Here is a 23,616-nt window from a genome sequence, read left to right on the forward strand (position 1 = left end):
AATCATCAGCCCAGTAGTGGGTGAAAGTAACAGAGTAAAACAATTTATTATTTTTTCACGTGTCGTGTACCCCTACTTAGTACCCAGTTAGGATGGTGTGGCATTGTACTTTCAGCAAATATTTTTCACCATCTTTCACTTACATGAACACAGCTACTTTTCAACCCAAGCCACAGCTTTTTTTAAGATTTTATGGGACTGATTATGTAGGAACAGACCAACCTCCAGCTGCGTAGTTGTGTGTTAGTAGTGATTATCTTTTGCAGGTTGGTCTTTCTTCCCTTTTTCCATAAAAGAGCAAATGTCTGTACAATGTGACCTCTACCTATGGCGAGGTTTTGATGCAAATGTACACACAGACGGGTGTCTACATTTAGAAGTATTTCCCTCCAAAGCAATGTTCTTTGCCTTAAGCCTAGGAGGTGGTGAAACTGTACAGTCCATGGGTAAATTTGGCAGTCTCAAACTTGAGAGGAATGAAGTTGCACAGATGAACATAATCTTTAGTGTAGGAGGTTATAGTTTATCTCCGGAGTGGGGCTGCTAACCGCAGTCTTCGTTCTGGACCTCAGATGGCGTTTCAGACATGCTGGATTATGGATATAGGCCTGCTAGAAAGACAGGACAAAGAACTTTAATGTTCAAAGCCGGCACAGGGAGTGGGGAAGTTGTCTGTCTGCTGGGGAAAAGCTCTGCAGTGCTACTTGCTCTCCAGTGACTTCACACCTGGCTGTCCTGAGTGCCTTTAGCTGGGCAGAAAGCGACAAGGATAAGTATTGCAATCTCTTGGGGAACTGAGCTCAGCAGAAATGAGGAGAGTAGAATATGTGGTGCCTGCTCTTTGAGGCATCAGTGAAAATCTAAATGCGTTCCTTAACTACGGAAAGCACAAAAGGTATAATTAGAATTAAGACAGAAACACTATAGAGAAATGGGTGATCAGTGCCTCCGACTCAGCATTCTGTGATCATCTAAGCTTCCCTTGTGTGATTGATTTAGGGAAGTCTTTGAGTCTGTAAGGAGCCAGAAGCAGTCACTGGGAAGGGCAAAGTGCCGTGTTTGGGGAAGTGGGATTTTAACCCCAAGATTCACTTTAGCGGAGTGTTGGCAACAACATCCATACTGGGGAACGTGCTCTGAGTGGCAGAGCTCTCTGACTTCTGTCCCTCCTCTGCAGGGCCAAGTCTGTCTCTCAAATGTCACAGCTGCTGTTCTATAGATGCCATCACTGGACGTGGCTGTGAGAATGCCACTGAAACTCCAAACAGCATTATGCAAGTCTTATTAAAACAATTAATATCATACAGGGAGGTACCCTTTTAGTAGGAAAAGTCATTCTCTGTGTTATTCTGAACAATGGTGTGAAGACTTAGTCACTGGATGTTTTATACGTTATTGTTCGTGTGGAAAACAAAGATCCAGACTCAGCTGATTGAAGGTGCCGTAGGTACAAATCATCTCGTGAATAATAATCTGCTCACATGCTGAAAAAAATGCAGAAGTTATCCTTAATATTTGTAGATGACATTTGTCTTTCCAGAGAATAGTGAGTATCAGGAAACAACTTAGTGAAGTTACTTCATGAGATGCAGTTGTCTGCCTCCAGTTCTGAGAAACCAAATAGGAATGAAAATTGTAAGGGTGTTGGCAGCTCATCCCAGAGTTGCAGGAGGTTGAAGGATTGATGACTTGGCTTATTTTTACAGCTGTTTATCTCGCTTCTGCAATACAAGAATACATTTTAAAAATCCTTTAGGTTTCTAGCATGGGGAATAAGACACTAGTATGGAATTTTCTGCCTGGAGTTATCTGCTGCCTTATCTGGTCTCAGCTGAAACAGTCAGAAAAAAAAGTACAGGATTTACGGGAATTCGTTGCAGATAACGAGAACGTGTGTAACCGTTGCAGCTAGACAGATTCAAAATACATATCAACCTCAGATGACTACTTACAGTCACATAATAATTGATCCAGTGTTCATATCATACATTTTAAATTGAAATAGCAAAACAAGTTTAATAAATTTAGTACCTTGAGTTGCTATAACTACATCAATATTGCCAAGCCTTGATAGGCTCAGAAAACTGCGATTTAAAATGTATATATTTGGGAGATCTTTTAATTTGCCCCTTTACTCATAACTTTGAGGATGCAGTTAGACCATTTTCAAGCCAATCTCCTACTCATTGTGACAGAGAAATGGATATATGATGAGTGCAAGAAAGAAGAGAAGGCTGAATAGGAAACCATGTGGGTTTTTCATAATCACTTGGCTCCAGAAATCAAAATTTTAAAAACACCAAATATTGCAGAGAATGGTTGAGTAATGAGAGAGTATGATGTTTTTATCTATGTTTGTACAGTTTAGATATCTTTTTGTGTAGTTTTTTGGCAAGTTTTGGAGACTGCCAGGACTGCAGAGCAAATCTGAGAGGCAGACCCTGCCTGATTCCTTCTCCATCTTCCCCCACTATTCAAACTCCAGTTTAACAGTCTTGATGTTGCTATGGGATCATTAGTGACTTTAAAATAGATTCTTTTATCTCTTATGAAATAGCATCACAGAGGCAGCATCAAGCAAAGAAACAGGATCAAACCTGGTTTTCTGCTCACAAACCAGCACTTCTCTCTGTGCCACTGGGCTTTTCAGCAGCTTGCTGTGGAAGTGAAAGGCTGAGCAGTTGAACAAAAGAGCTAATGAAGCCCTAGTTAGAAGGTAATACCATTTGAAATGTGGTGAGGGGACCCAGGTGATCTCTCAGTTATCAGAAACAATTTATCAGTATAAATATGGCATCCTCCCAGGTGAATTCCCCTTGCTCTGAAGGCAGCTTGAGTCCACCTGTGAAGCGCTGCACTGTTCATTGCAGAACATCCCATGTTTGTAGCAATTTAATGCAAGCGCTTCCAACCCAAGTCTTCATTAGGCAGACTGTCTGATCCTCTTAATTCTAAAGAAGTGCCCCCAAATAAGTTTTTGTGTGAACTGTATGTTGGGTTGAAAGGCTAGCATACATGTATATGCCTCTGAAGCTTTTCTGTTTGTGTAAAGTCATCCATTGACACGTTTATCCTTTATGTATGTACTGGAATACAGTACAGGCCTTTCTGGATTCTAGAAAGATCCAAAGGATATTTTCTCTCCTCTACTAATAGTGAAAATGTATTAAATTTTACCTGTTTTTTTTGTTGTTTTTTTTTTTTTTCTTTAGAAGAATTCAGTGAAGTTTAAAGGTTTACAAAGTCTATTCACAAGTACAAGATATTGTTAGCAGGAATTTCCTTGAAACCCACTGTATGAGCTCCTTTGACCACGCTGAGTATTCTTCTGAAATTATCATCTGGGCTGTTGAAATTCATTGCAAAGCAAAAATGAAAAATGAATTTTTGTACATAATTGCAAGTCATTTTTATTCTAACTTTTCCACGATCTTTTAGCCTTTGACAACCTCTTGGTTCACAGAGTTGTGTGTGCTAATGTCTGCGCTTCCAAGTTATTTTTAGAAACTTTGGATTTGCAAGTCAAGAGAGACTTCCCCAGTTCTCATCTTGGGCTCACCCGGGTGTGCTCTGACACAGCTAAGCAAATTTGTCTCAGTTTCCTCTCTTTTCTCTTCCCATTTCTCACTGTGGTACTAGCGTGGTAGGGGGCTCTTGGAATTCATAGAAAGAGGAACAATTTTGGCCATTTTATAAAGAAAGCTAAAATTCCCCTCTTCCTGGGCCTGTTCCATGTTCAATATACTGTGTTTTGGGGGAAGATGTCTACATATGCATTGTTACTCAGCATCACATTGCTGGTACGCACTGATAAGATACTGTGCCTCACAGTCAACATCATTTTAGGCCTGGACAAAATTAGTCTTCCAGAATGCACTGAGGCAAGTTTGCTTAAATGCCCAACTTTCAGTCCTGGGACCATGGGAAGTACCAGGGCATTTGCTGTACATCCTGGTAGTGTTTTATTTGAAGGCAGTCACACAGGGGCATCGTTTCCCCTGAGGCACAGTCTTGGGTCAGTCATGCAAAGACCACATAAAACATTTATCTCTCAGAGCTCAGAATAGGTTTCTTTGAAAAACAACAACAAAAAAGGGGGGGGGAGAAAATAAAAAGAATAGAGCATTTGTTTGTATTGCATAGCTGTGGAGTTCACAATTGTACTGCTAATCTCTGATACCATTAGGCATCAGCCCTAGCTGAAGTGTCATGCTGGCAAAGTGCTTGAAGGAATGTCATGATGTTGTTGGAAATGACATTGGTCATGCAGTAGGGGACAGTCTCCTGTCACAGTCCGTAACAAGCCAGTACCCAGCGGAGCTGCGGTGCTGGTAAAGCCAGACATGCCAGCTTCTGCTCTGAGATGCAAACCAGATTGCCAACTGCTTGTAGGTACTGCTATCTCACAGCATTTTCCAGCAGAGCAGAAATGTTAACCCCCCCACACACACACCTATTCCAGTTACAGCCTGGCAGTGCTTTTCTGCCTCCTAAACAGTAGTTTAGCAGTTGAGACATACTTAGTGCTTTTCATTTCCTGGTCTCAGTTCTTGACCACTGGCCCTGTTTCATCGGTGAGAAGAATTACTTGCAGTCATGGGTTTTTCAAGTATATCTGATCAGGTTCATTCCTCTAGGGAGAAAAATCAAAAGCTTTCAGTGTTTCCCTAGCTGCTGTAGGGCGACACTGAGTTCTTATAAAAATCTTGCCCAAACTGTATATTAATGAGTGTTGGAGATATTTTGATTTTTTTAAGCAGATCAAATAGTTTGTATAAACATAAAATGTATAAGCCACCTTAATTCATTTTTATTATTATTATTTTTCATTTAGATCATCAGACATGGTATTTAAAGAAAAAAGCACACACTCAAGTTTATCATGTGGACTATTACAACGGTCAAAAGTTAATTCTTCAGTTATCTTTTCTGCAAGACTTTTTATAGTATAGCAAGTGAAGTGCGAGCTCTTGTTTTGAAATTTATCATCTTGTCAAAGTGACAGAGCTCATGCGGCATAAAAAAGGTCCGTTACTATGTTATATATAAACTTTTTGTTTTCCTCTCCTACTGTTCTTGCAGGGAACTAAAAATGCTTTAGACAACAGATGTGGAACACTTAAAATATTTGGAATGTGTGGGAATATGCTGAGGGACCACCTGTCCTGCAATGTGAAAGACAGAATCAGTTTGTGAGCACTGTTCATTACAATGACAGTGACAGAGAACAGGAGGAGACATACAACACGAGTAAAGCAGGATGGAAACTGCTGGGTAATGGTACAGGGCTGACTTTACTCAAGGAACTAAGGGAAGAAAGGCAAACTAATTCAATATTCATTAATAGGTGGTCAATAATCGACATTTTAGATTCCCTTAGTAAATATAGCCTGAAGCAGTTTTTCTGCTCAGGAAGCTCATGATTATAAGAAAAGAGAGATTTTATCTGATTTAGCCTAAATAAGGTACTTTATTTATTGTCTGACTACTTCTAATAGTCAGATCCTATCTATTTAGTTATAAATTAACTATTACAGCTAATAATGGCTTTATTGACTATCCTTTGTGGAAACAAAGCAAACAAACAAACAAAAAACTATTTACCTGTTGTGGAAAGCCAAGGTTTTGGCAATAATATGGATTCCTTTAGAGCCGGAGGATTTCAAGGTGATGTGTAGCCAGTGTCTGTTTTTGTACACGTTTACTATTTATCGACCAAAGTTAACAAATGCCGTTTCACAGATGAGGGAGCAAAGGCCCAGATAGGATCAGCATGTTGCATTTGCATTTCTCCATTCTCAGTTCTGGCATGCGAACAGCCATGATTCTTTATTATCTTTTTCCTTCAATGATTTTTAAAAAGGGGGACATTAAAATTGGGACGATAGCTACTTCCCCGCCTCAGGGAAGAGCTGTGAAGATGGTTAATGTTTACCCCCTCTTCCTCACCCCATCTGCCACTGCTCTGGTCCTGTCACAGCACAGGGGAAAGGTGTTGTGTGGTGGCTTTGCACATAGACGGGTATAGGCTGGGAAGCAATGTAGCAGATTTTGTTCTAAAAAAAAATGAAAATGATACATAAATCAGAAAGAAATTCACGCAGCCAGATTCCTTCCTCTCGCTTGATGGGCTTTGGAAGCAGTGAAGCCTGGCTGCACTTCGTGGATTGATCTCACTCTACGTTTTGGGGATGGATGGGAAGCAGACCTTCGAAACTGCCGTCTGCGGCTGCTGGTAGACGCACAGAAACAGCGAACGAAACAGCTGTGGGTGCGTTCTCCTGATTAGGACCGATAGAAGAAGTCAGGACATACATTAGCCGTGTTTCCCACAGCGAGTACAATTCTCCCTGCCCTGGGATATAATGGCTCGCTGCTGTACACTGTGCAAACAAATTACGCGTACTGTGGGAGCCACAACTTTAAATTTCTCAACCTTTTTGCATGCAAAACTCTAGAATTAATTATGCTTTTTTACATCTAAAGTTCCTCTTAGCTGGCTGGAGGGAGGTCTTTGTGATTAAAGGAAGCAGGTTTCATTGAGCTAGACGAGTTGTGATCTGTCCTCTTTTTCACCTCCCCTCAGGGCAAAGACCAACAGCTTGAGGGTGACCCCTCCAAGAAGTTTCACTGAAAAGGAAGATGAGAAAGGCTGGACAGGCTCTTTCTAATGCTCTGCGCTGGAGCCAGGAAAAGGCAGCTGTTTCTAGCCTTTCTGCCTTTTTTTTTTTTTTTTTTTTTTTTTTTGCCTCCCCCCCTCCCCTTTCCTGGTGGCTGAGATCTGGGCTTGCTGCCATATCTGTTTGTCTGTCTGTCTCATGTTGTTTTTCTCAGAGCTTCAGAGGCCAGTTGCCCATAGTCAGTTGCTGGGAACAGAGGTTGTTCCTTGTATCGTCTTAACTCTCCATGCCAGAGTGTTCATGCTTGAATAGGAAACAGCAAGATCTGTCAAAATAGCCCTTTTCTTTGGCGCTTTGAGGCTGCATTCTCCACGGCCATCTGTTCCCTTTCACCCTTTTGGACAATGTTGCTATTTGAAACCAAGCACTCTTTGCTCTCTCCCTTTCCCCTTGCCCTCCCCCCCACCCCCAAATCTGGGAAAAAGGGAAAAAAAAAAAGTTGTTTCTGGCCCTGCCTGGCCCCTGGAGGATTCAACCATTTTGTAGTCCAAGCGTTAAAAGTGATTTTTTCAGTTTTGTTTTTTTTTTTTTTTTCACTGACTTTAAAAAATGTAATACATCTCAGGAGAGAAGAGTCACTGCAGCAGAAGATCGTTTTGGATTTATGTGTTATTCTCCACAGAGCATTTCGGTGTCCTGTTGGTGCCTGATGCAGCCTGCAGCACAAACTTGGCACGTCCCGGAATAGTTCGCCTTATAGCAGGAGCGGAAGGAACCTCCTATAGTTAAGGCCATATAACTGTTTCCCTTTTACCCCTCTGTGTCCAGGCAGAACAGCTTATCAGGATGAAATTTTCCAGTCCTGGTGGCTGTCCAAGATTGAATTTATTTGGTTAGTTTGAGATAAAGTGAGTCATTGCTTTTTGAGAATGAGATGAAGAAAAAAGAATATACCTCCTCAGGGCCGGGACAGGGCCTGCGACGTGAGGAAAGGGGCTGGCCGGCTGGGAGGCTCATGGAAGGTCCAGGTCAGCCAGGGAGGGAAGCCAGACCCCTGTAATCCTCATTCATTTCAACATCCTCTATGTTGCTGCCTTGCTCTGTGTATAAGTATGCACACACGTATGTTTTTTTGACTTTGTAAATGAATCTGTTCTGAACAGTGAGCCGCTGTGGGCTGTGCATGTACTAAAAGGTTTTGTCATTGTCTTCTAATGAGAGGGAAGACATTTTGTGTGAGCGTAGTGGCTGTGTGCAATAAAGAAGTCCAGAAGTGCCCGGTTTGCCTATGTGGTGAAGGTACTCCGAGCACTCGGCTGTCCCTGCCAGCTAGGTGTGGAAGGGTTGCCAGGCCAGCCCCAAAAGCACTTCTTCAAGCCACTGTCACAGCCCTCAGCTCGCATCACGGGTCCCTCTACGCTAAGAAACAGATGCAGTCGGTGAGAGGTACACTGGCAAATGCAGACTTGTCGTTCCCTACCCATGGAAACACCACAGTCAGCCCTGATGCTGTTTGTTGCGAGAAATAACCGCGACCCTCACTCTGCATTTGCTAGGCAGAGTTAGTCACACGTACCGTTTTTTACATTTAATGTTTCCTAACTTTTATGTTCCTCATCATACAACCAAAACATTCTTTCAGTTTAGTTTTTGTGATGGATAATATCAGGAGTTTGGCCAAATCTGAACTCCAGATGTGAACAGCTGTAATTTGCAAACCGTCATCTCTAGCCCCCGAATGTTTGGCTGACCTCTGTTTCCATGTTGCAGGCTAGAAGGGAATTGTTTCATCCTGGAATTTCATTTTTGATAACTTTGGTTGATGATCCAAGTACGCTTGTTGTTTTTATTTACACCTAGAGGGAATTGTTTTAACTGTTAATTACGTGACCAGTGTTAAGATCACCGAAGGCTAGATTTTCAGGGAACTGACTGTCATCGTAATGCACATTAAAGCAGTTTACTCAGTTTGCGCACAAGAAATCGTAAATTTGAGATCATTAAACACAGCCCTTGTGGTTAGCATCCCCACCCTGAACTCTTAATTATCAGAGATTTCAACCTTCTACACCAGGAAATTGTCACATGCTGAGATTTGAAAACAATCCTGAAAGAGAACCAGTACTGCAATAATCCCAGGAGCATAAAGGACAGATAACTTCGTTCACCAGTTCAAATGCAGGGAGTGAGGCTGTGATCAAAAATCGTTGTTTGCGAAGGCTTTTTAGTCTATGCGAAGTATTTTGAGAAAGGTCCAGTGGCTGAATGGCAGTGCTGGTGTTAATCGAGCTAACTCACGTGCTGCCAGTGGGCTGGCTGCAGCATCACAACATCCTCTGTGGCTCCTTAGCAGAATATATTTCCCAAGGCAGACTTTTGTGCTCGTTTAAAACTGACATACGTATGCCTACTGTCCTTTTCTGCCGGCCATGTAGACGTGCCATCAGACTGCTCCCTGGGAAGTGGACAGCCGTGTCAGAAACACCCTCAGTATGGTAGCACTAATTGGCCCTTCTATGGGCCACTTTATCGCACATTGAGTTCTCCATCAGAAACTTGACTCTCTCTCTTCCACCCCCTTCACCCTTCCGCGCTCTGCCTCTCAAATGTAATTTAAGGTTAATTTGCAGACTGGCTCCTACTTTTGCCTCAACTGCTGTTGCTTTTGCCTGCACTGTGTCAGATTTGTGGGTACGGGAGATAAGCTGCCAAGATACTGTTTCTTTACCAGAACATATTTTATAGAAAAAAAATATAGACTCTGGGAATCCAGTCTGCATTTCAGACCGCAGCATCCAAACATGTCCATGGTGCTGTGAGCTGTGTTCTGAAACACTGCAGTTTCAAAACGGCATCTCTCTCTCTCCATCCCCCAGATGTATTAGTTTTTGTTCTGCCTTTATGGGATTTAGCCGTTTAGGCTTCCAGACTGTTATGGTTTGGTTTGTTGTTTTTTTTTTTTTGTCCTTGTCAGGGAGGATTGTAACAGCTGGATCGTTTGGTTCTAGCCTGGAAAGTTCGGAAGTGGCAAATCCAGATGATGGGTAAACACTAGCAGAGACTGATGAAGTTTAGCAGCTGAGATTAACCATCCTGGGAAAATCAGATACGATAATACCACGGTTGTGTAGGTCAGAGGGCTGAGGCTTGCAACAGGCAAGGCTTCAGTTGCTTTGACAGCATGATTTTAAATCTCCGTTCTTTATTCAAGCCTTAAGGGGCCTACACATGTGTAACTCTAGCATTCTGCCCTGTCCCTCCTACATGCCTTCTGATTAATATCACGATCTGTTTAATTCCCTGAGGGAACTTAACAGCAACAACAACAAAACAAAAAAACAGCAATAACTTGTAGCATGATTGGTGAGGTGATAATTGAAAGCATTTTCTGGTTCACAGGGCCCTAGCATAGCCAGATGCCATGATTGGGCAAGCTTTGTTTTTTAAACCTATGCATCCTTTATATGTGCATGCAGGCAAAATTCCAGCTGTTTGTTTTTTTTTTTTCTTCCCCTTAGAACTGTGGTTTGGGACTTTATTTTCTAGTCGTGGAGAGACAGGAAGAAGTGAGTGTATAGGATAGGTTAGATGGAAGAAGCTGCTCTAAGTTTTAGCGGTGAGCAATGTGGGAAAGAACTCTGGATACTGAGAACAGGAAATTTAGGACAATTTAGGACAATTCTAGATTTTAGAAAAAGAGGGAATTTCTCAAAATTTCTCATTAGAAAAGGAAAAAGGGTGAGCCAAGGAGTAAAGTATTTATCCTTGGTTGTAGAAAGGTATCGACTCATAACCACTGTCTTCTACTTGATCTTCATCATCCCTCTCACAGCAGGCCTACTTACACTCAAAATGCAGGATGAGTAGAGTGTGAAAAGTGATCAGTTTGGTACATCAGACCGCAGAAGCAAAAAACTCTTGCTGGTAAAAAAAAAAAAAAAAAAAAAAAAATCTGTTCTCAAGGATCTTTAAGCCCAGATTCCCTGATTTGGGCTCTGTTTCAGGTGCTGTAAACCACCAGCTGTCTTTCCACCTCCACAGGTCTCCTGAGACCTGACCATTTTGTTCATGGCTGGTAGATTGCCTGGCAAGAAATCAGACCAGCTGGATTTTCTCATTTCTTGATGTCAATTCCTTTTTTTAGGTCAGCAGACAGGAGTCTCTGTACTACCATGTGTGTGCTTCTCTCTCTGTCCATGCGTCTCAAATCAAAACAGAATCAACACGAACACACCGATGTCAGGCAATGTGACTTGCTAGGGCAGCCCACGCTGACCGTGGTGGGCACGCTGGTTGGTGGCAGTGGCATGATATGAAAAACACGCCAGCATCTGGCCAGTTTTCTGGGGGACTTCCTATGCCTTGACCTGGATGGAGGTCCCAGCTGAGCTTGCAGGATAGAATAACGGTTCATATTGCTTATTTGAAAAAGCTTCTAATGTTTTGTGGAGAATACTAGAAGACCTGCTTTATACACAGTTTTACTGGTCTGTCACGTATTTTGGTTTATTTTCTGTCATCCCCTAGGGAAGGTTCCTTCTAAGTGGGAAATAAGCAGCAGCAGCAGCAGCTAACAGGCTCTTAAACTGCAATTCTCATGAAAAGAAGGTCTTCAGGTCAGGAGCTATCATTTTGTTCTGTTTGTATGGTGTTTTGCATACGGCAGATGAGAGCTCTAGGAGTTGTCACATGCAATGGCTGTAAAAAAGACAGCAGAAAGAACCTTATTTTTCATGTAACATCAGATTAGCATTGTAAAAATCACCCACAACATGAACACAGATACACAGAAATATACAGGGGTAAACAAAAAGTGTGAAAACTCACCTGTGTGGGATATATGCGATGAACTGTGCTGTCCAAAATTAAAGTCAGTTCATTCTCTTTTTGTCTCATTCAATGTGTATGGAGATAAGAATTTTGCAGCTAGAGTCTTGAGTGGCAATTTTCTGTCCCTCGATGATGGCTGAATCAGAACAGCAGTTTCAGCATTATCTCCAGTAGGCTCTTCACTTCTGTAGGAGTAACATAGCTACGTACTAGGGTTGGTCAAAAAAATTTCTGTTGAAATTGTTTTTTTGTTTTGTTTTAAACTGGGGGATTAGTAGGGGTTTATATTTAATACCGTTGATAAGTATATTTTGATGACTATGCCACTGAAGAAAAAAGAAAACTAAATTACCTACCATTGACAATTTAACTTCAAACTAAAACATTTTTACTTATTGTTATTCCAGATTACTTCAGATTTTAATTAATCTTTTGGATTTTTTGCACAGATGTAGACTTACTAGTTGTTTGGAAGTAAAATTGACGGATTACCTCTCTGAATAAAACAAGGCAAATAATTTAAAAGTAAGGATTTTTGCATGGTTAATTTTGTGGCCAAGCTTGATTCCTTACAGCAACAACTGGTTTTCTTGCCATATGTCCTAAGTAATGAAAGAGTGTATGGAGGCAATACTGCCAATACTCAGCAAGCAAGTTTTGACTTTTCTCCCAGGATGACCTGGCACGCCTGCATGATACATTAACTGAAACAGAACCGTACAGTTAGAACAGGGAGAGACATTTTCTTTAGTGTCTGTACAAATCAGTAATTTGTGTTTACCTAGGTATGTATAGATGTGCTTTGTCTCAAGTCAGTGATATTAAATGGTGGTCTAAGTATCTGCCTCCTGTTCTTTTAAAGATCCTGTTTTCTTTCTTTTTATCATCCTCAGCCATTGTCTCTTAGTTTAGTGTATGCTGAGGGCAGAGAGTGTATGCCAGGAAGGGTCTGGACTGACCTAACTTGGCTGACCAGTGAGACGGTCACCAGTGCATGGTAAGAGAATCAGAATCACCTTTTGGCTCAAGAGAACAGTGCGGAGCAGGGCTGCAGATGGCAAAAGTCAGTGAGTGGGAGTTTGAAGAGCTCTGTGGTTAGTTACTTCACAGATGAGTTTGTCCTGTGGGTTGTTTTGTACTGTGCGATGGGTTTTTCCACCACTGGATATTTTTATACTTGTACTTTCTGAATAGGTGAAGATGGAAAAAAAAGATAGGGGTGTGGGGGTTTTTTCTTTTTTCTTTTTTTTTTTCTTTTTTCTCCCCTTCTGGTGTCATTGTTAGAGATCTGCACCAAAAATGCAGACTAAATGCAATTATGAGCTCTACTGATGGACCAGAACCCCTGTGCAGAAAAGCTAGACAGCCTGAGCAGGAGGGAAAGTACTTTCATTCTTATTGCATGGTGTGCTGTTTTAGTTGATATGCCATTTTTATTGAGCTCAGTAGTTTAATTCTTTATAAATATTTTCTCTGCACCTTTGGAGTTTTTTTTTTTTTCCCCTTTTGATAAATCAAGTTTTTATGAAGATGATTTGCTGTTAAAATTTGAAAGATTTGGGGACTGGTAACTTCTGTATTTTGTTATTTCACTATTATTTTGTGAATCAGTCCCTTTTTGCATTCATTGGAAAAAGATTTTTGAATCATCAAATCGATAGAGCTTGCTAAAATTGGCCCAGTGATGGGTATGAACCTATCAAGCAACAACTCTTTCATCTGCGAAGACAAAAATCTATATGAAAATGTGGGAAGGGTGGAATTCATTGCTCTTTGCAGTTATACCAACAAGGAACAGATTATATATTTTTTAAATCAAGAGTATAATTTCATTCTGCCTGCAAGGACTCCTTGCATTTAAAGACGTTTCAAGCCGCCTATTTCATTCAAGTCAATGGTCTAGATATCCTAGGATTTTCATAGAATAAGACTAATGAAACTGTAATTCCTTTATGATTAAATCCCCTTCGAGCATATTTGCAACAATTGGGACTTGGTTACACAAGGAATTAATTTTTTAAGAAAATATGGTACGCCTTCTCTGTAGAGGAAGAGAAGGTCTTTCAGACCATGCCTGTACTTGTAATTCTCTGGTTGGGCACGATAGAATAAACCCTGAATGAGTATTGAGCTGAATAGCTTAAATCATCCTGTTCCCTCCACTGAAAAATGGAAGGTGGAATAAACCTCCTGCCCCCGTCCTGCCCATGTGTGGCGTTAATCTCAGTGACAACTGACTGACAACTCCTGCCAGGGCAGCAGAGCCCAGAAGTTGTGCACCCCATCTCCTGTTTGGGAGCGCCGCTGCAGATCTCAGTTGAAGAATCACCCTTTTCTCTTTGGTTTGTTTTTCCCCTGGTTGTGCGGAGTCATTTACTTTGCATTTGACTCAGACCACAAGGAGCTTTATTTTCACTTGTGACAGCTGCTCAGTGAGAGTGAAGCAGACAGTTCCTGCTTTGTTCTTGCATCCCAGCACAGGCAGGGTCTCGGCGAGTGCCTCTGCTGGTGCCCCGAAGAGCCCAATTTCACAGGAGGTGATAGAACAGGTACCTCACGCGGTACTTGGCCTGTCTGATGCTGTGCCCTGTGATCAATTTGAAGCCCTTTAAAATAAAGAAAGGGGTGCTTACTGGCACTGGAGTCACCACTGCATTTTACTTGAGCTGGATCTGCCTGCATCGTGCAGGGGTTTGTTTAGAGGTCTTCTGCTACCCTTCTAGCATGCATCCTCACCTCCCCGTGCTAGGATCCCATCTCTGTGCTTCCACATGCCCACCCCTTTCCCCGCTTACTGCCCCCCTTTATTCCAGCCACAAACTGAGCTCTGCCACTTCTCTCATCAGGCTGCCAGCCCCCTTTCCTTCCACCCCCTAGGTGGTCTTCCACCCATTAGCTGAGCAGAAACCCTAATGCCAGGACTGCCTGGAGTGTGGGCAGGCTGGTGAGGTGGGAAATGCTGCCTGCCAGCTGAGTGCACGGAGCTGTCTGTGGGGAAGCACCCACCCCCAGCATGGGTAAGCCCCTCCTGTCACAGCTGGTGCTCCGTACTGCTCTGAGGTGGTTCAGGTTGGACGTGTGGGGACCTCTGAGCAGAGACCAAAGTCCTCTAGAGCCAAGGAGCCTTTAGGAGCCAGGTTCTTCTCGGGCCAAGGCTGGCCTGATACTCCTATATCTAAGTCTGAAAATGCCAGGGTTTGGAAGATCAAGGCTGAAAAAATCACTCTGTCTTTGAACAGTTTTATTTATCCATTTTCTTTGAGCTGTTCATTAATGACTAAGTAGTGTTTGAAATAACAGAAAAGATAAGTTTGGCTTTTCTTTAGGGCCATGCTTGAATATAAATCTATTTTCTTAACATACCGTCTTTCCTTCCTCTGAGACGTTTGCTATCTTCTTGTGTTTAGAGCAAGGAGAAGGAAAGAAGCATATGCTGTCACTGTCCTTGAACTTCTCTGCAAAGCTGGCGCTGCTTCCCCTGCATTTAGCTCGCTTCTTGTTGGTTTGCCTGTCTGCCTAATGCATCGGATTGCAGGAGGATCCCTTATAAAATGGAAACCTTTCCTGTGAGGCATTCCTTTCCATCCTGTAAAAAGTCTTCACTGTAACTTTGCTCCAGGCTTACTAACCACTTTGCACCAGAGTCATAAATTTGAATAACTTCATGGAAGAGGATTTGCCTGAAAGTGGGTCACACACAGCCCTCTTCAGACAGGGGCTGGCACAGCATGGTACAGTAGGCTTTCTCCTGTACAATACAATAAACTAAACTACAGCAATTAGCTTGCTTGTTCTGCCACAAGCCTCACACCTCTAGCACTCCTGTTCGCTTTGGTGCAGGTTTCAGGCCTGCAAGGAATGCAGCATTAGGATTGCTGTGGAGCCGTGCCTTCCCTGTGTCACCAGGCTCCAGACCTTGAACCGCTTACGTGCCCAGTTCAGGACCCCAACAGCAAGATGTTGCTCTGCGTTAGCTACTGTAGAGAGACAGACTTCTGCAGCTGTTAAGCCAACAATCGCTGCTTTCGGAGCGTCTGGGCTTTTTTTTATGAAGGCAAAGGTCCTCTGGCAGTTCTGTGCCCACCAGAGCTGACCTTGAGCTGCCTCCGTTGAATTTTGTGGTTCCTACCCATTTCTAGCAGGTGGGAAAGGACAGTGCCAGCTACAGGAGGAACTTTTGGCTTCTTCTGTTTGATAAAGAGAGGATTGCAAGGCTTTAAAGCTGCTTGTCTTTCTTTTTTTCTCCCTTAGCCTGTTTGTACAGTAACAATATTTTATTTCTGTGGTGCAGGGATTTTGCAGAACTGAATGAACTTAATTAAGTAACTTGGTTTCAGTCATTTTAAGGGAATGGAATACAGACCTCCCAGCACCCTGCTTTTAACACTTGAACCTGTTCTTCCCTCCATGTGGCAAATTAAATCAGAAATGTAGATGAAGATAAATTATTCTTGCTGGCACATCCACCTTCCCAATGCAGCTTGGCTGGGCTAATTAACAGAATAGTGTTCCTGATGCTGCAACTTCCAGTTAGGTGCTCCTGTGGTGTGTAATTCAGGCAGAAGTCTGATGCCTGTTAAGACACCAACACCTTTGTTCTGGGGAAAGAAAACCAGTCATCAAGCAGCCATCCTTACTGGATGGCACCGTTGTAGACTGTTTTCAGACTGGAACAGGTTTTGTTCAGAAGTGGATATTGTGCATGCTGCATGGAGTTACGGTGATGTGGGAAGTAATTCAGTCAGGTACCAAGTCCAGGCTCCTGGCAAACTATTGGCTTGAACCAGGTGCTTCACTATTTTCTTTTGTAGACCCTAAACATTTAAAGACCTAATTCAAAGCCAGCTGATGTCTATTCAACCTTGATTTACTCAGGGAAAGGTGGAGGGGAGGTTTGAGGTCTTCAGATGGGTCCTTTAGGACACTGCAGTGATTCCAGGCCCTTCTCTCCAGCCTGCTTCTCTCCTCTGCCTAATGCAGTCTCATACAATATCCATGTCATTGTTTGCAAACTACCAGTAGTGATATAAATAATGATTTTTACTGCGTGATAGTAATTTTTGGTCTTGCCCTTTCTACATATTTTACCAAATAATAAGCTTAAGCGAATGAAGAAACTGTGTTTCTATTCTGAGTAGCTGGGGGGGCTGGAAGTAACAAAACCTACAACCTTACAGATGTAAAAGCAATTAAGGGTCTTAGTCTGAATCTTCCAGAAACTCTGCTGGGGCATGAGATGACTTTGTCATCTCAGTACAGTTATTGCTTCCAAAACCTCATACTTACAATTTAAGTTTCAACATATACTGTTGCATTGCTGATTGTTTTGACAGAAACTTAAGACTACTCTGAAATTTGTATTGCAGAGTCAGTGCAATGCCTTCTGTGTTTTTTTTTTTAAGTCTATTTTTGCCCTTTAAAACATCAGCTACCTTGTAGCAAGGTGAAATATTTCTTTAAGAGCTGTGACTGGCTCTACCAGGGCGTAGAAGTTAGAGCTGTCATACTATATAATCTGCTTTTTTACACTCTAATAATCTTTTCCACTGTTTTCTTTCAAGGCCTTGTCTGGTCTAACTTTAATTAACCAGGATTTCATGACCATCCTGAGGAAGCAACTTTGTTTTTTTCCTGATAGATGTTGTAATTTTTTGTTGCCTTAATTTTGTGGCAGTTTCATTTGTTGTGTGATAGATGACAGGAAGTTTCCTTCCTTTAAATCCAACTTTTTCTCATTCAACTTCAGGCCAACACTCGTAGCTTTTAAACATTACACAGTGGCTGTCTCAAACAGTTCAGTTTTCAACTTGCAGATTATCATTATATCCACATAACAATTGTTTTATTTTTTTCCTAAATGTCTTTAATTTGCCTGTTTTGCTCACTTCTTGAAGTGTCATTTGAAATATAAGCAAATGAGCCATCTACCTGTTCATCTTGCACAGAATTTGTGGTAAACAGAGGTGAAGGGTTTGGGCCCCTGCCTGCCTGCATCTGTATGTGTATGTGTGAGTGGGCTCTCTGGCTTCAGTGCTAGAGAACTCAGGTGAAGTGACAATTCAGCAAGCTGGATCGTGCTGCATTACTTGAAACACTTCTTTATGTTATCATTGCTGATCACAGCAAAGTGCATTTTCCTTCAGGGTTATATAAAGTTCATATGATTTCCAAGACACCAGAATGGTATTTTATGGTTAAGGGGCTCCTTGCTTTGTGGGGGTTGCCTGCTTGCACAAAGCAGTATGTTAATGTTTAGATAGAGTATTGTTGCACCGCATTCTGCTCCTTTAAATTCACTTTTCATTGTTTAGTTATATATACACTGTCACTCTGCTGGCCTGCTTCCCCGTGCCCACAGAAAGCTAGTTTGCTTGGGGATATGTCTAAAAAGGCAAACACAAGTGTGTCCCAAGCATGGTACACCTCCAGATATTTAGGAAAATATAGTGATCTCTACAGGAAGGTACTGGCTACTGTGCAACATATCCTTAATTCTTGACATTTCATGTAGGTACCAGAGGGTAAGATGGAGCACTCACACTGCAATTGTATAGATAAATTGGAATGGTAGGAATTTCATGCAGTACTATAGGTACAACTTGTGATTACTTAGCTTAGGGAAAGACTTGAGATGACTGATCAGAGTTTCCATGTCTGTGGTGCGGTCCTGATGCAGTTTCTTTCACAATCAGTTCCAGGAGCATCTGGAAGCGGGAAGAAGGAGTCTGGTTGTGTGACAGCAGCCCTTGGCAACACATGGAGTCACAGCGTCAACACCAGGCTCATACTGCAATACCACGACTTGCCAACAAGACAGGTGAGAACCTGATGAGAAAGAGAACTTAAGCCACACAAGCAGTGCCTGGTCACTTGGGCTAACTGTACTTCAGCCCATGGGGATGCTATGATCTGTGTGTTGAGAAGAGACCAGTTGCTTATCTGGGGTGGAGGGCGGTCAGTTTCCTTTGCTTTTTGGGGTTGGCCAGTCCTCCAGTGCCTCCCTGTGTTAGCATGGGCTTATCTGAGTCACAGGACCTAGTGTGTGTTGGCACAGGCGTGCAAATTCCTTGAGCTTTTAGGGCATCGCATATGGTGGAGATGAAGGTGATCCCTAAAGTGCTCTTTCCTGTACAAGGGTTTTGGGGCAGGACTGGGAGGTTAGTCCTTTTGGTACCATAATTGTTTTGCTGTCATCTTTTCCACTCTTTTGTGCCAAATTTCTGCTGTGACTGTTAGGATAGGGAGTGCTCTATCTCCTGCAGCTACTGTCTGCAAGCGGAGGCTTGCTGCCTTCACCAGCAAGCTTAACTTTGAGCAGTAAATATAGCAGCAATTTTCCAGAAGTGCGTCTGCGAAAAAAAGAATGGTTACCCTTTTCACTGAGAGATTTCATGCTTTTGAATGAAACATAGTAGCATTTTTGCCTGCAATCTTCACCTCTTAATTAAAACTAAAAAAAAAAAAAAAAACTGTGAAAAGCATGGAGGCAAGACATTTGGGGTTTGATTGAGGGAATGACATTTTTTTTGTTTTTAAAAACATCATAACCCATGATTTCATCTGTCCTTTGGGATATCTGCGGTTATAGTTGCTTTTGGCTTTGTCTATTCTGTTTTTGCACTGATGTAACTCTTTCCAAAGGCTGTGACCCTCAGTCTTAATGTTATTGATTTTCTGCCCATTAAACGTAGAGTACTGTCAGAAAAAGTGCTATGCAAAATTTGTACCATCTTATTCCTATAGTATTATTACCACGTGTTCTAATTAGAGCTCCTGGTTGTGCTGCCACAACACGAGGTTTCTCACTTTTAGGTTGCAGTCTTTCTCTCTTCTGGAGAGAAAGTAATTGCTTTATTCTGCCCTTTATGAGTAAAATTATAAAGATGGCACTTCTGTTCCTGCGAGGAGGGTACACTGAAGCAGAAGTGGTCCTCTGGATTCTCAGGTAGCAGGTTAAGTGTGTCAAATACAGTTAGAAAAGGGATCTTCTGGACTTCCATCTAAAGATTGTCCACAGTTGAATATAAACATGCTCGTACTGCTGCTTTTATTCTGGACTGTAATGAGTTTTCTCTTACTACATATGTGTGAAAAATATAAAGCTCTTCACAAATTCTGTGGATCTCTTTGGAGATACATGAGAGGTGGAATTGGCAAAGGCGAAAAGGAAAGAGTGGGCAGTGTGCTTCTTCATGCTACACAAAGTCAACTAAAAAGGTTTAAGAACTTTCCTCTGACAGTGGAAAGAGGCAGCAGTGCCTCTGAAGAATATTCAAATATTATGTGTAGCTTTTCTTGATTTTGTTTGAGAAGTATTACATCACAAGTGTATGAAGTGTTATTTTCAAGCCTGTATGATTCCGTATGTTACGATGCACTTAACAAAAGCGCAGTTTTAGTCACTGTTCTTAACTCAGTTTTATCAGCTGCATCCCCTCACTTGCACGTAACACCATAGGCTAACTCTGTTGCAGTTAAGTAGAAGGACTAAATCTACAGTTAGGAAAAACAGCTTTAGTAAATCCTATATATGTTATTAAAGGCAAAGTAATTTGAAACAGAAGTGTGACATAAATAGTTATATATCTGTGAAGTCCATGAATGAAATAGGATATATGAATTATATCTTGCAAATACTTTCTTGCTGCTGATGTCTGTCTCCTTTTTTTAGATAAATTGTCTTTTCTTCAAGTCATACAAATCTTTCAGCAAGACATAGAGTTTCAAGTAGAAGAGGGCATCTCGAGTTACCCCACCTGCAGCAGGATTGTATTGATAAAATTACTAAAATTTTGCACACACAGTTCCTTTATAACTGTTTTATACCCACTTTCAGAAATGAATTGTGAATAAAGGTTCCTCAGTTCCTGAGATGCCATTTCAGTCATCATAAGGTGGGTCTGTCAAGAGGTATTGGGTATCAGCGCTATGAAAATCAGCACTTTTTAAGGAAGCTTAAGTTGGAGGTCCAAAATTTCCAAGTCAGTAATCATTTTTACAAATTCTCATATTACTTTATACATACATATATATATATATATATATATATATATATATATATATATAAGAGCTCAAGATTATCTCTGTAGTCCAAATTATCTTTCCTTGGTTTTAAGTGAAATTTAGGCCCAGGAAATTAATGAAAGAATGCAGTTGGTCAAGAGATCTGGGTGAAAACTAGGGCAGAAACAAGTTTTCCTGCTTTTCACACCTTGTGACCCTACAGAATCAGCACTATTAAGGGCAAAACCTGTGTTTTATTCTGACTTGCACAGTGGACACATTTTATTTTCTTCAAAATGTAAGAGAATTCTTTGTCTTTTCAGTCACCTTATGACTTGAGGAAGATCTTCCTGGCTCTACCTTCTCTCCCTCTTGCCCTGGAGGCGCTGGGGCTGTAGTGACAGTGATCTTCCCTTACATCTGACTTGTACAGTAATAGAGCCAGCGTGTTTGTTCGCGCTGGGAAATCTTACCTGTCAAGACAGAAATCAACACTTGAGGTGTGCTGGGCCATGAGGCCCAAGGGTGGTATTCTTCAAAATGTGAAGATAAAATCATTAAGGAGGATTCAAGCACGCAGCTTGCAGGAAACACAGGATCTCCTGGGCAGCACAGACCCCTGTTTTGCTAGATGTTTGTTCTCACTCATGCAGTTCTGAGCTCTGGGAAAGCTTGGGGTTGGTGCAGTAGTCTGCAGACCTAAAACTTTGGGGAATGCCAGGGCAGCAGGTGGCAGAAAGAGTATGCAACAAATCTAGGGAAATCAAGCACAGAGTTTCTACGCAGGAGTTCTTGAAATTTGAGTAAGAGATTCCTTCATTTTGTTTGTCCTGAAGACATTTTTTCAGCCAACTCTCCCTTTTTCCACCCCACCCTCCACATGTCTGTTGAACATTAATAAGACGACAGCCAATTCAGCAAAGTAATGAAATTTCTGGAACATCCTGCCTGCCTTCAAAACAATTAGCTTTGCTTTATTGCTTGGATAGGAACAGGTTTCTTAAGCTGATGAACTTTCCTCTTTTGTCCCCTTCTAGAAGGCAGTGTCCTGGTTTTGGTTTCCTCCAGGACAGAAGCAACGCCACAGAGGGGAGGGCAGGAGCAGGTTTCCAGGCTGCACTGGGATTAGTTGTCCCATCAAAACTCACCGGTGTGGACTGCAGCAGCAGCCTTCCCGCTGCTGAGGTGGGGCTGAAGCTGCAGGAAGTCCAAAGCAGCACGGTGGCTTAAGAGCTTGGGAGAAAGTGGGAGAAGTTAATCATTTCACACAAACGTGTTCATGAAGGGAGCTTGCTATTATCTGTTGGGTATATGGATACTGATACTTGGTTCTCCCCAAGGGGTCTTGCAAGTCATTAACCTTGACATTTGTTTTCCTGAATTCCATACATAAACATGCAGGCCCTTTGAGTTTGGGCCAAAACCAACGGGGCTGCGCTAGGAACTATCAGGCTCCTCGGTTACCCCTATGCTTATAATTATCCTTCTTTCCTGAATTGGAGTCAGCAGGCTCCAAGATTACTGTTTTCATGTGTGCTCAGCTGTCTTTGGGGGACAGCATGGTAGGGTTTTAATAAGTTGACATGCTATATTTAACATTTTATTTTTGTCTGTTGGAGACAGGGTGCTGGATTAAGTGAAACACTGGCCAGATCTGGTATGGCAACTTCTATGGGCCTGGTTTATTTTATAGTTTCCAAGGGATTTGTGAGACTCATAGTATAGCATTAATGGCTATAATGTGTTTTGAAATTCTCAGATGGAAAGTGCTATAGAAGCACAGGGTGTTATTTTATAACAAATCAGCATGGCGTTTTAAAGAAAGAGCATTTAGGATTGAGATACAGGCTAGAGCTTTCGAGCCATGCCAGGTAGTTGTCATACAGCTCTTTTCCTTCTTCAGGTAAAGTGGTTCAAATGGATAAGTATATTTATGGTGACTCAGTCTTAAAACAAAACAGAAAGCCATCTCTCATTCAGACTAATAATGCCAGACATAACTTTTGTTGTGTCCTTGGTTACAGAACAGCTGTTTTGTCTTGGTCTGCTCAGTATCATATGAATAAGCCCTGAATAAGCATTCCAAAATTGTGATGGTGAAGTAACCATGGTATTGCGTGGGGAAGGGCTGGGAGAGAGAGAAGGGGAGCAGGGACCAAGTTTCATGTGTATGTAACTTACTAAGGCTTCAGAATGCATGTGAGACTAGATTTACCTCTCCCTGTAAAACACTGAGGATAGTTGTTACATGGACTCTGTAGCTGTCTGGTTTTAAAGATAATATCAAGTGAGGTTTTCATCCATAAAAAGGGAAGCAAATAAACTGCGGGAAAAAAAAAAAAAAAAAAAAAAGCAATTGCAAGCAGAGCAAGTAGGCTGAGAGAGAAACATATGCCCTATGTGCTAACTGAGGTTGATTTTATAAGTTTTGCCGTAATAATTTAGAGGAGAACAAGTACAGTATTGAAATTTGGAAGTAGCATCAGTGTTTTGTGTATCAAAGCTTAATGAAAGATTGTAGCCTCATACTATAAAGGTTTCTGATTACTTTGAGATGATAATGTTTACTGGGAAGAAAGAAGAAGCAATGGGATATAAGTTGATGAAACGTACTGAAATCACTGGAAGTGATGGAAGTAATAATGTTTAATACAAATAAAATACCAAGAGTATTGGTGTGTTTTCTTGTACTAACTTTGTAACGTTTATATATGCATACTAAAGCAAATGGAAGAAGCAATGAAAAAAAAAATTAGTAGTTTTAAAATACTTCTGGAGTCAGATGAGGAAGCTGGAGGTGGCCACTGGTATTGAGAAATGCAGACAGAAAGCTTTTCACCTACTTAGTGGGAACAGAGAAGCAGCTAGTTCAGTCTTCAACATGGTGAGGGGAGAAAGAGCCCACAGAGAACTGGGCACTGAAATCAGTGTTTGGCCAAAGAAGGTGACGGAGGATGTGTGCAGGTTGCTGCCCATAGCTGTGTGTGAGGCAAAAAGTACGGTTCTTTACATTCTGTCTTCTGCTGAACTAGGATTTGAGGAAACTCAGGAAAGGAGATTTCAGTACCCTAGGCAAGAACAGAAGAGAGCTCTGCCTGTGCATTTTTAGCAGAAGCACTAGGACAAACGAAGTGCCATTTAGCAGCTTCAATCTGTGCTGAGA

General features: G+C 41.8%; 1 protein-coding gene across 1 annotated transcript in view; it reads left to right on the plus strand.

Moving 5' to 3' along the window:
• RAD51B (RAD51 paralog B) overlaps positions 1 to 23,616 on the plus strand; it is a gene marked incomplete at both ends in the record, with an annotated part of 376,619 nt that overhangs the window by 209,947 nt on the left and 143,056 nt on the right. The window contains one exon of the mRNA XM_084287274.1: positions 18,143 to 18,267. Within this exon, the coding sequence (XP_084143400.1) occupies positions 18,143 to 18,267 (125 nt within the window). The remainder of the gene's footprint in view (positions 1 to 18,142; positions 18,268 to 23,616) is intronic.

The sequence above is a fragment of the Netta rufina genome (genome assembly GCF_964035555.1).
Source record: "Netta rufina genome assembly, chromosome: 5".
Taxonomy (NCBI): domain Eukaryota; kingdom Metazoa; phylum Chordata; class Aves; order Anseriformes; family Anatidae; genus Netta; species Netta rufina.